Source organism: Onychomys torridus, chromosome 10, assembly GCF_903995425.1.
Source record: "Onychomys torridus chromosome 10, mOncTor1.1, whole genome shotgun sequence".
In the NCBI taxonomy this organism is placed as follows: domain Eukaryota; kingdom Metazoa; phylum Chordata; class Mammalia; order Rodentia; family Cricetidae; genus Onychomys; species Onychomys torridus.
The window spans coordinates 2,078,029-2,089,392 of record NC_050452.1 but is presented as its reverse complement, the minus strand read 5'-3'; the positions used below and the strand labels follow the sequence as shown (position 1 = coordinate 2,089,392).

Here is an 11,364-nt window from a genome sequence, read left to right as displayed (position 1 = left end):
GCCCTTCCATAGATACGAAGCAAGTCCTTACTTAACTGAACCAAATAATTATGGGTTGTTCAGTACTAAATTTTTTTAGCCATAATCAGGGCATATTTTTTTTTAAGATTTATTTATTCACTATGTATACTGTGTTCTGCTTTCTTGTAGGCCAGAAAAGGGCACCAGATCTCATTGTAGATGGTCATGAGCTGGGAATTGAACTCAGGACCTCTGGAAGAACAGCCTTTGAGCCATCTCTCTACCCCACTAATTTATTGTTACATATTAAATATGTTGTTCTAAGACTTTCTTTTAAACCCTGATAAAACAGAGAGAGCTTTCTTTCTTTCTTTCTTTCTGTGTAATTTTTTTTTTTTTTTTCCCAGAGCTGAGGACTGAACCCAGGGCCTTGCGCTTGTGAACCCAGGGCCTTGCGCTTGCTAGGCAAGCGCTCTGCCACTGAGCTAAATCCCCAGCCCCTGTGTAATTTTTTAAAGCTATTTATTTTTCACTAGTAAGGTCAGAAAAAAGGTGGGGAAAGCTGAGCAGAAACTCATTCTGGTGGTTTGACCCTCTTGGATCTATGTAGAAGGCCAAGGCTGGCTCCCCTAGGCTCCCCTGAAACGAAACCGCGACAGGCCCCGCCCACAAGGCCCCGCCCACGCGTGGGCTGGCCAATGAGGAGCCGCTCGGGCCGCGCGCGCGCGGGTGTCATGGCGGCCTGCAGGCAGTGCTGCTCTTACTTGCGGCTCCGGCCGCTGGGCTGCGGTCCTCTCCGTCCCCTAGGCTGGCCCGGGCGGAGTCGGGTACTCACCTCTTCGCAGGTACGAGAGCTGTGGAGCAGCACCGGGTCCCGAGCGGTGACTGTGGACCTGGGCCACAGGTAAGGAACAGCGTGACTTCGCGGACTTTTCTCGCGGTGTCCCGTCCAGCCAGCCCTGGTAGCCAAATCTCCCAGGATGGGACTCCAGCAGCCTGAGTCTCTTTTAACCTCTCGACTCCAAACCTAAGTTCGAGATTTCCTTTTCCGGACCTGAAGTCTGTCTCCCTGGGCCTCCCCTTTCCCACGCTGGCCGCTGCTGGTTGCTCTGTGGTGGATTTCCTTCTGAGTCTGACCTGCCTGTGCCCCTGCCACCCTTTCTCTGTATTTTCTGAATTGGGAAACCTGCCACCTCGAGGTACCACGTTGTCTGTGTGCCCAGCTCAATTCTGCCAAAAGCGAGGCCAGTGTGAACCCGAGTGGGAAGGGACAGTCGTTTTGTTGAATACCAGTTATATGATAAACACAGCCCTATTAAACCTGTAGTGAAGGTGCTATTGCCTTCATTTCGTACTTAGGACAACAGAGGGTCAGAAAAGGTAAATTTCTCAGAATTAACAAAGCTAGGGCACCTGCACACAGACACACACGAGAAAGAGAGACAGAGAATGAGAGTGAACATGTTTTTTCCCTGAAATTCTACTTTCTGTGGCAAGCAGCTGCCCCTGTCCTTCCTTGGTATCTTTCCCATCTCACCATGTCCTGCTCATTGTGTCATTCTTCTTATTTATTTTATTTTCAGAGTATTTAGTTAGGCATTCACTCACATGGTTTGACATATTAAAACTTGAGAGCTCTTCCCCCAGTTCCCATAACTCCCAATTTCAAACTCCAGAGGCCATCCATGTAGTATAAGTCCCCTGTGCATTTGGAGATATTTTATACATATAATATTGAAAAGTAAATTGGTAAGAGGCAAAGCGAACAACAAAAAAACATAAATTCAATAGTTTTCTTGGCAACAACCAAAATTCCATGCTCCCAAAACAAAATCATCCCATCTTTCTGCATTATCAGAATTCATTGAGTAACAACAAACTCACACACTATATCAGTTCTGTTAACCAAAATTCGCCAGGTAGCTCTACTTTACCTTGATGCATGCTGGCTGTTGGCAAACATGGTGTTTTTTATTCCACTGGCAGTTACTAATATCAACTCTCAGAGTACACCTTACACCCCACACAGTAATAATAACTGAATGTTTGTACATATGTAGTTTGCAGGGTGACTACAGAATCAACTATGCTGTGTATTCAAGGAGTTGAAAAAGACTAGACAAAAAGCTAGGATGGCTAGAGACTACTGCTGGTAGCCTCAGTTGGACAGCTGCTGGAGGCCCTTAGGACCAGGCCATAGGGTGGGCTCAGCTGAGGAGTTGAGGCTCATGACTGAATTCAGATGGGTGACAGCCATGTATGTCTACAACAGTTTGAGTGGCCCATGCCAACCAGCTCAGCTGAAGCCTTGGGAACAGTCGGTTCTCTACTGATGAAACAGCAGATCAATGGGTTCATCACTAGTGGTGGTAGACATCCTTGTGGGGTCCAGGTGAGAGAGTTACACCCTTCATTGGTTGGCTGAATTTGATGAGTTCTTGGCCCTGTTTTTTTCTTACACACCTTTAATATACGTGTGTGCTCATATATATGTTCTCGATATGTTTGCTAAGTTTATAGGTCATACCTTTTTACTTTTAGAACTAAGTTATGTACACACCTATGCCTTATGGATGGTTCTAGACAAGAAGTCTACTTGCATAAGTTACATCTTATGTGTTTGGGCTTTTAATGCACATCAAAAAAGACATTGTTTAATCCAAGTTTATGGAGATTTACTCCTGTTGCTTTTTTCCCCAAGAGTTTTAATTTTTTTTGCTCTAAAAGAGCTATACCTAAAAGGAATAGTGTCTATTTTGAGTTTTTACTTTTTTATAGAGTATGTGGCCATCCAGCCATCTCCACACCTTTGACTGAAAAAGACTATTCTTCCACCATTAAATTATCTTGACACTGTTGAGCATGAAAGTCATTATTAATGGTATTATTATTTATTAAGTTTTTTTTTTTTTTGAGCTGGGGATCGAACCCAGGGCCTTGCGCTTGCTAGGCGCGCGCTCTACCACTGAGCTAAATCCTCAACCCCTATTTATTAAGTTTTAAAGTTAACATTCAAAATACTGTTATTTATCAGAAGATAAAAGTCTTTATTATTTTTAACGTAGCATAACAAAATACTATTATATATCAGAATATGAAAGTATTTGTAGTCAATATTCAAAAGTGTATACTTCTTCCAGAAAATAATGGGGGAAAATTTTAAGGTATTTTAATTAGGGAAGAGAAGAGTTCATGTGTTAAAGTTTCTACAGTGAATGAGTCATGAGATGGGAATTAGTAGTTAGGAATCCTGTTTCTTCCCATCCTCCAGGTGAGTCCTCCGCCTTGTTTTCTATCATCCAGCTGCACTTATTATCTCCTGCATACTTGGGCTTTTTTTTTTTTTTCCCTGAAATAGGGGTGGGAACTTAGAAAGATTGGGAGCCTTTTGTTTTTGGTTTTTGTTTGTTTGTTTTTTAGATTCTCCAATTATTTTTACTAAGCTAAGACATGAACTGGTGTCATTTTGTATTAATTTTTTATTTTGAAACAGAAAATTAGAAATATCCTCTGGAAAACTGGCAAGATTTGCAGATGGCTGTGCTGTGGTACAGGTAAGAAACTAGTCTGTATTTTAAAGTGAAAATGTGGCCGGGTACCTGTGTGCCATCATAAGTCATCACATGGTATTAGGAATTAGTTCAGATACAACTAAGTATTTCTGTGTCAGAACCATGCATGCTAGGCTGGCAAAGTCAGTGTTGGATCTATTATTAAATGACCTTTAGGAACTCTTCCAAACTTTGGCCTTTATTATATTCTGTTAATAAAATCTATTATGCTTTTGTTCTAGAAAAGGTGTTTTTATTATACTTTTTGTAGTAATTCTTGAAAATTTTTCTTTATAGTGTAAATTTCCTCATAAAGAGTAAAAAATGTGATTCAGTTCATAGATGTGACTAAGCTGTTAGCCATTTCTCCATGTGAAAACCTCAGTGAGTATTCTAATACTGATCATAATCAGATATAAAGGATCGATATTGCACTGGTTACAGTCATGGAAGAAGAACTCTTTTGTTGAGCCAGGTGTGGTGCAAGCCTTTAAACCCTGCACTCTGGACCTCTCTCCCAGGCCAAGGAGGGCCACATAGTGAGACAGGATTTCAAAGAGAGAGAGAGAGAGAGCTTTCATTGAGTTTATTTGGAGTGGGGATTCATTCAGTTGCTGTTTACACATTAATGTCTGATTCCAAAGAAATTTACTGGTATTTTTGTATATGTTCAAGTCAGGTGATACTGCAGTAATGGTCACAGCAGTCAGCAAAACAAAACCCTCACCTTCCCAGTTCATGCCCCTGGTGGTAAGTATTTGCTTATTCATCTGCTTCCAGAATAGTATAAATGTGTATTTGTAACACCCTGTCAAGTGTCTGAAGTTAAAATTAAACTACACAACAGAGGATTGCCCTTGTATGTTTGAGACTGTGTCAGTTAAGAGGATGTGAACTAATGGCTAAGAGAGGGCTTATTTCATTTATCAAGGTTGCCAAGCTCGGTGGAAGTGTGCAAGTAAGTTGGTGTTAAGGAAGCAATGATTTGTTGTCTTAGTGGGTATTCTTCCAGTGTAAGTGTGCAATTATATGTTAAGTGAAGAATTCATTAGGCAACTATGTCTCACAGGGTTGATGCACAAAGTGGGGAGGAAGGGGCACTATTTGACTGGATCAAGGTGAGCTGCTGTGGAAAGTAGTGAACTCGGCAGTCAGCTGACTGCCAATGAAGGGCTTGTTTTCATCAGAGTTGAAGCACTCTATATACTCTTCTTCCCCTGAGTGGTTTAAAAGAATACTAAAAGCAAATTAAATATTATCTTTCTGTCCTCTAGAATATGTTGTCAGCACCTCAGGAAGTTGGTGCTCATGTAGCGGTTCTTGGGGAGTAAACCTTAATTCTTCATTGCTACTTCAGGTTGACTACAGACAGAAGGCTGCTGCAGCAGGAAGAATCCCAACAAACTACCTTAGAAGAGAGATTGGCTCTTCTGACAAAGAAATTCTTACAAGTCGAATAATAGGTAAGATATTAGCAGGGGTGCTGCCCTTCTCCACGTGACTTCTTTTCCACCTCTGCTCTACAGGGTCTCCTAAGCTTCCTTTCATTGTGTGACTGTGGCTCTTATATACCATCAGATGTATGCTTCATGAGAGGAAAAACTTGTGTCTTCACTATCAAATCCTTAAACCTAGTGTAGAGGCATTCAGTAAATACTGACTGAATGAATCTGTAAAACATGTGAATACCATGTCCATGTCTGTTCTCTGTTAAATTTATCCCTTGTGGTTTTTCATGTTTATGTTCAACTTAGTAACTCCTAAAAGCATTGTATTTATCAGCTATTGAAGTATGTCTATCATCTTCCAGGTCTTTTTGAGAAGGAAGAGGCATGAGTGTGTGGGTGGGTAGGGGTAGTGGTGGAGGGCTGGTCATGGTGGGTGGGTGGTGGTAGTGGAGGGCTGGTCATGGTGGGTGGTGGTGGTAGTGTTGGTCATGGTGGTGGTAGTAGTGTTGGTCATGGTGGGTGGGTGGTGGTAGTGTTGGTCATGGTGATGGTGGTAGTGGTGGTCATGGTGGTGGTAGTAGTGTTGGTCATGGTGGGTGGGTGGTGGTAGTGTTGGTCATGGTGATGGTGGTAGTGGTGGTCATGGTGGTGGTGGTAGTGTTGGTCATGGTGGGTGGGTGGTGGTAGTGTTGGTCATGGTGATGGTGGTAGTGGTGGACATGGTAGGTGGTGGTAGTGGTGGTAGTGGTGGTCATGATGGGTGGTGGTAGTGTTGGTCATGGTGGGTGGGTGGTGGTAGTGTTGGTCATGGTGGTGGTAGGCCGGTGGTGGTGGTGAGGGGTGGGGATGGAGAGGTGGTAGTGGGTCGTGGTGATGGTGGTGATAAAACACTAGGCTAGTCACATGCTGTGTAAGCACTGTATTACTAAGTAAAATCATCAGCCTAATAATATTCCAGCTCTTTGATATCTACAAATATTATGGGATCATTTGTAGCCTACAGCTTTTCTACCCCATGATTGCTAGCTTGTACATATTTTTTTTTGGCTTGTACATATTTATATGCATTCCTCAGACACCAAATGTGAACCAAATGAAGATTTTCTTTGTGTCTGCTGCTGGTCTTCAGCCTCTTCCTCTGATTTGTTGTATCAGTGTTTTTCTTAACACATAGTCTTTTTGCTTGTGTCTGTGACATATTCAACAGCTGTCCATTAGTTCAGTAGTTTTGAATTCTGAAGCAGCTCTGCCAGGGCCACTTAATATTTTTTTCTTTGTTTTGACAGATCGTTCGATTCGACCTCTCTTTCCAGCTGGCTATTTTTATGATACTCAGGTAAATTCTGCTTTGGTTTGTTACCATATATTATATTTTTAAATTATTTAATCCCTATAACTTTTCAAAGAAAGCTTTATAAAGAATTTTTATGGTACTTATGCATATGCTTTAAGTCACTTTAAAAGCAGTGCTTTGAAAAACTATGTGATTGGTGCCATTTTGAGCTAATGCCTGAATTATGAGTATGAGTAAGGGACTGTTGGGAACTCTCTAGCCAGGTTGAACAAGAATCTGAAAAGTTCTGTGTTAGCAAACAAATGAGTGTATATAAAAGATGGTTAGTGTGATAGTTATGGGTGTAGCTCGACTAGGTGGCTAGATTTTGTAGGTCTAATTTATAATAGTCCATTAGGATAATCAACATAACTATTTGTTTTGATTTGGTATACAACATCTAAATCTCTATAGCTCAGTCTGGATTTTAACTCTGTGCATAGCCTAGGCTAGCTTCAAACACATGGCAGTCTGTCTGCCTTGACCTTCCAAGTGCTGAGATTACAGCAGTAAGCCATCATGACCAGCTTATCACAATTAATTTTTTTGTTGTTGTTTGTTTTTGTTTTTGTTTTTTTCAAGACAGGGTTTCTCTGTGTAGCTTTGGAGTCTATCCTGGAACTCTCTCTGTAGACCAATCTGGCCTTGAACTCACAGAGATCCGCCTGTCTCTGCCTCCTCAGTGCTGGGATTAAAGGCGTGCACCACCACCGCCTGGCTCACAATTAATTTTTATAATACATCTTTATTTCTAGGTCTTCTGAACTTCTATTATATTTTATAATACTTTTTTAGTATTCTTTCCTCAAGGTGATCATATTATTAGTTAGGTATATTTAGGAAGCCATTTTATTAACTGCACTAAATAGTATACCTTTGAGAGGACATCAGAGACTCAAGAAAATTATTCTTTTAAAAATGTAACATAGGTACATCATTGCAATATAAACTGGAATAATACAAGTACATAGCTAACATTTACAGACTACTGTAGTATATCTAGTATTGTCACAAGTTCTTTACATCCCGCATTTCTGTAGTTCTACAGAACTCAGGAAGATGCTGTATTGTTTCTCAAAGAAACAGAACTGAGTATGCAACTTGGTAGTAAAAATAAAGCCCTGGGTTCAACAATGCCTGGGAGACACACACACACACACACACACACCACATACCCTTAAAAAGAAAATGAGGAAACTGAAATTTTAAATGCCTAGTGTCAAAGATTTAGTTAAATGATATCTAACTTTAAGGGATTTGGATATTGGTCGTATAGTTTTTATATTTTAGGCCAAGTTGCTAATTGAAATCATAATCTGCCAACATCAAGTGGCTGTTGTTGTTGTCTGTGTGTCTAATTTGTCTCCCTTGTTGCCAGGTGATTTGTAATCTGCTAGCAGTAGATGGCATCAATGAACCTGATATCCTGGCAATTAATGGTGGTAAGTGTAAGAACACCAGCTAAAGTGATCACTGTTGATGTTTAAAGCAGTGAAATATTGTAATTTCAGTGTTTTGTTTTTCTCCTGTAAAGCCTCGGTAGCGCTCTCCTTATCAGACATTCCTTGGAATGGACCTGTCGGTAAGTCACGGTTGCAGTATGAGCCGCTTTTGCATTCTTCCAGTGAGGCTGGGCATGTTGTTAGTGCTGACTTATTGCTTCTTGGGAAGCTGAACTAGATAGCGTTCTAAGATTTCTTTCAGGCCTTTTCATTCTTGCTTCGAGTTGTGTTACTAGTAACACTGTTATAGTGCTATTGAATTTATGGCCTAGACTTCTTAGTCCCCTTTCTTTGTGAGATCTTTTCTTTCTTTACAGTGGGAATTACCACAATACATACTTTTTCAAGATAAAACAAACATGTTTGTAACTTAAAACTCCTATAAGTGTAACCATACAGTCTGCTAACGACTTAAGTTTGTAACTGTCAAGTGTCCTCTGTACTAGCAATGGGGCTAAGCACTGAAGGGAAAACGGCTATCTGGGAAGTAGCAGTAGAAGGGTTAAAGAGGCTCTTGGTGCTTTTAGCATGAGTAAGGGGAAAAGAGGGAGATTTATTTATAACGAGTACTTATAATGGCACAGACAAGGTGCTTGAAAAATGACATAGAAGGGCAGGTCTTCTTAAAGTAGCCAGTGTGTAAGGGAAACTTCAGTGGGAAAGGCGTGCAAGCATTTGCTTTGGATAGAGTAGTCTGGATATAGAGAAGAGCAAGAGCATGATCAAAAGGTGTGCAAAAATCATTTGACTGGACGGATTCAGAGCATCCCACTGAGCCTACCAAGGAAGACTTCATCAACATGGGAGAAATAGAAATTTCATTCTGTTGTCAGAAAGACAATGGATTGAAGCTGCTACTAGAATAATACTGTGAAAATTGCCAGTTTTAATTAAACAATTGCTGACATTTTAATGTTTTAGGGGCAGTACGAATAGGAATGATTGATGGAGACTGTGTTGTTAACCCAACCAGGAAAGAAATGTCTTCTAGTACTTTAAATTTAGTGGTTGCTGGAGCACCTAAAAGCCAAATTGGTAAATAATTTAAATATATTCATTCTGGATTTCACTTGCAAGTTGTTCTTTCTTCTTTTGTTATTTGTGTCTTTGTTTTTCATTTTAAAATACTCTGTTGGTGGAAAAGGTTCTCCAACAGTAATCGTCCCTTACTCTCTAACTAGTTATGTTGGAAGCCTCTGCAGAAAACGTTCTCCAGCAGGACTTCTGTCATGCCATCAAAGTGGGAGTGAAGCATACCCAGCAAATAATTCAGGGCATCCAGCAGTTGGTAAAAGAAATTGGTGTTGCCAAGAGGACACCCCAGAAGATATTCACCCCTTCGCCAGAGATTATGAAATATGCTCATAAGTAAGAACACCTGTGCAGATGGGCTGGTGTCGCCAGGTTCACTTTCCTCTGAGGAAATACGCTTTGTATTGCTTCACATGGAGCCCTTACATCATTACTGTAAACATCTATCTGATACCTACAGGGGGATAAACCCAGCATATGGCATAAACTTAATCCAAGACATAAATTTAAATCTCAAGTGAAAAGGACAGACATTTGTTGTTTAAAAATCAGATCCTTTATCTTTCCATGTCCAGGGAAAAGAGAGTAAAACATACGATATTTGAATTCTAGGAAACGGTTGGATTTCTCAAAAAGAACCAGCCCTATGCCTAGGGCTTACAGTGGTGCCTGACAATGCTTAGAACAGGGAGGCACTCAGTAAATACGAGTGGATCTGAGTTGGAATTAGAAGAGAAGTGAAGAGGGAGGGAGTATCATGCCGTGTGAGTGACTTGCCTGAAAGATGGAAAGAAATCTGTTCTGTCGCAGTGACATGCAGCAACATTTCAGTTTTGTGAAGTGCTAATTATTTAGTTTGTCCTTCATTGCTGTTTAATATTTGTTTCAGTTATAAGAACTTGATAGTTCTATTATTGTTTTGCCAACATTTATTTTATACTTAATAGAATCGCCACGGAGAAACTCTATGCAGTTTTTACAGATTATGAACATGATAAAGTAAGTGTACTTTAGGTTTTGTTTGAAGATTACTTCTGTTATACTTATTCAAATCCTGTTGGTGCATGTCAGTCCTATTTGTCTTCGAGAACTCTCTGGCCAGGCCTGAGGCTGTGGCTCAGGAGTAGAGAGTTGTCCAGTGTTCATGAGACCCTGGGATGGATTGGCAGCACTGCAGAGAATGAAGAACTCTCTAACAAACGTTAATAAAGCGATTCCTCTTTGAGAGCTTACACCCACATCCCCAAGTGTGTCTTGCTTCTTTTCTGGTACCTTTCTTCCTCTTAGCCCTACTGCTTAAAAACTTTCACCTTCAACTGGACTTTCCTTTGTAAAGCTAAGTCAAAGCCTACCTGTTTGTTTCTCTATTCTTTTGTTAATATACATTTTAAGGAAATGTGCAAATATAATTTGAACTAATTAAATCAGGTTTTAATCTTTAAGGAATGTTCTTACAGTGCACTATTTGTGTAGCATTGAAAACAGAAATGAGAATGTTTCATATTTATACACTAACATCAATGCTGTTTTAGATTTCTAGAGATGAAGCTGTTAACAAGATAAGACTGGATACAGAGGAGCAACTAAAGGGTAAATTCCATTTTCATTTTTAAGGAGGTTGAAAGAAAAACATTGTTTTTTGTTTTTTAAACACATACATTTGTTTTCAAATTTCAGTGGTAAGACCTTGACAAGCTCAGTTATTCTCATAGTTCCTCCGTTTTATTTTAAATCAGTAATGACAGACCATGGAGTGACTGCCATGTTAACTTCTAGAATGTGGCTAACACTGGGCTTGAGTTCATAAAAAATGTTCCTTTCTCATCTGCTTCAGGGTCTTAATGTGCTAGTCTTTTGCCCGTCATTTGAAAACCTAAAAAATATTTTTTAAATTCTTGAGTCAAAAAAGAAAAAGCAGCTGGGCGCACACCTTTACTCCCAGCAGTTGGGAGGCGGAGGCAGGAGGATCTCTGTGAGTTTTAGGCCAGGCTGATCTGCATAGTTCCAAAACAGCCAGGGTTGTGTAGAGAGACCCTGTCTCAAAAATCAAGAAAAAGAAAAGAGAGCAAAGGAAACAGCAGAGTGCTTGCCCAGCATGCATGAGGCCCTATGCTATATCCAATACTAAAAACAAAAAAGCACTTAACAATACATTCTTGAGTCTATCTGTGTGACATAATACCAATAATATCTGGTTTATATGTAATTAAATGATATTTGCATCTGTACCTGGCACATACATAGACATCATTTACATGATACTGTTGTTATTCCTAACATGGTCTGGAGGTGGTTAACTCTGCACAAATCACTAAGCAGAATATCTTATTATATAACATTATTCTTGTAACAACTTAAATATGAGGAAATATTGACATACAGTTCTTAATAATTTTTCCACCAAGAGAGAAGTGCCCTCTTGTGGGAGTATTTATCAGATTTTAAAATAAAAATTCTTCTGATGCATTTATGTTAATGCCTTTACTTATAATTATCTTCAACATAGTTTAGGGTTTTTTTTATCCTTTTTATCAAGG

General features: G+C 39.9%; 1 protein-coding gene across 4 annotated transcripts in view; it reads left to right on the top strand.

The window, feature by feature from the left end:
• The first annotated feature begins 674 nt into the window (after positions 1–674).
• Positions 675–11,364, top strand: part of Pnpt1 (polyribonucleotide nucleotidyltransferase 1) — a 37,465-nt gene continuing 26,775 nt past the window's right edge. For all 4 annotated transcript variants that reach the window (XM_036200549.1, XM_036200548.1, XM_036200551.1 and 1 more), the window contains exons 1-11: positions 675–865; positions 3,455–3,515; positions 4,188–4,262; positions 4,870–4,975; positions 6,247–6,296; positions 7,672–7,735; positions 7,828–7,875; positions 8,717–8,830; positions 8,977–9,163; positions 9,775–9,826; positions 10,360–10,417. In XM_036200549.1, coding sequence (XP_036056442.1) covers positions 696–865; positions 3,455–3,515; positions 4,188–4,262; positions 4,870–4,975; positions 6,247–6,296; positions 7,672–7,735; positions 7,828–7,875; positions 8,717–8,830; positions 8,977–9,163; positions 9,775–9,826; positions 10,360–10,417 — 985 coding nt within the window. In that variant the 5' untranslated portion in view covers positions 675–695. The remainder of the gene's footprint in view (positions 866–3,454; positions 3,516–4,187; positions 4,263–4,869; positions 4,976–6,246; positions 6,297–7,671; positions 7,736–7,827; positions 7,876–8,716; positions 8,831–8,976; positions 9,164–9,774; positions 9,827–10,359; positions 10,418–11,364) is intronic.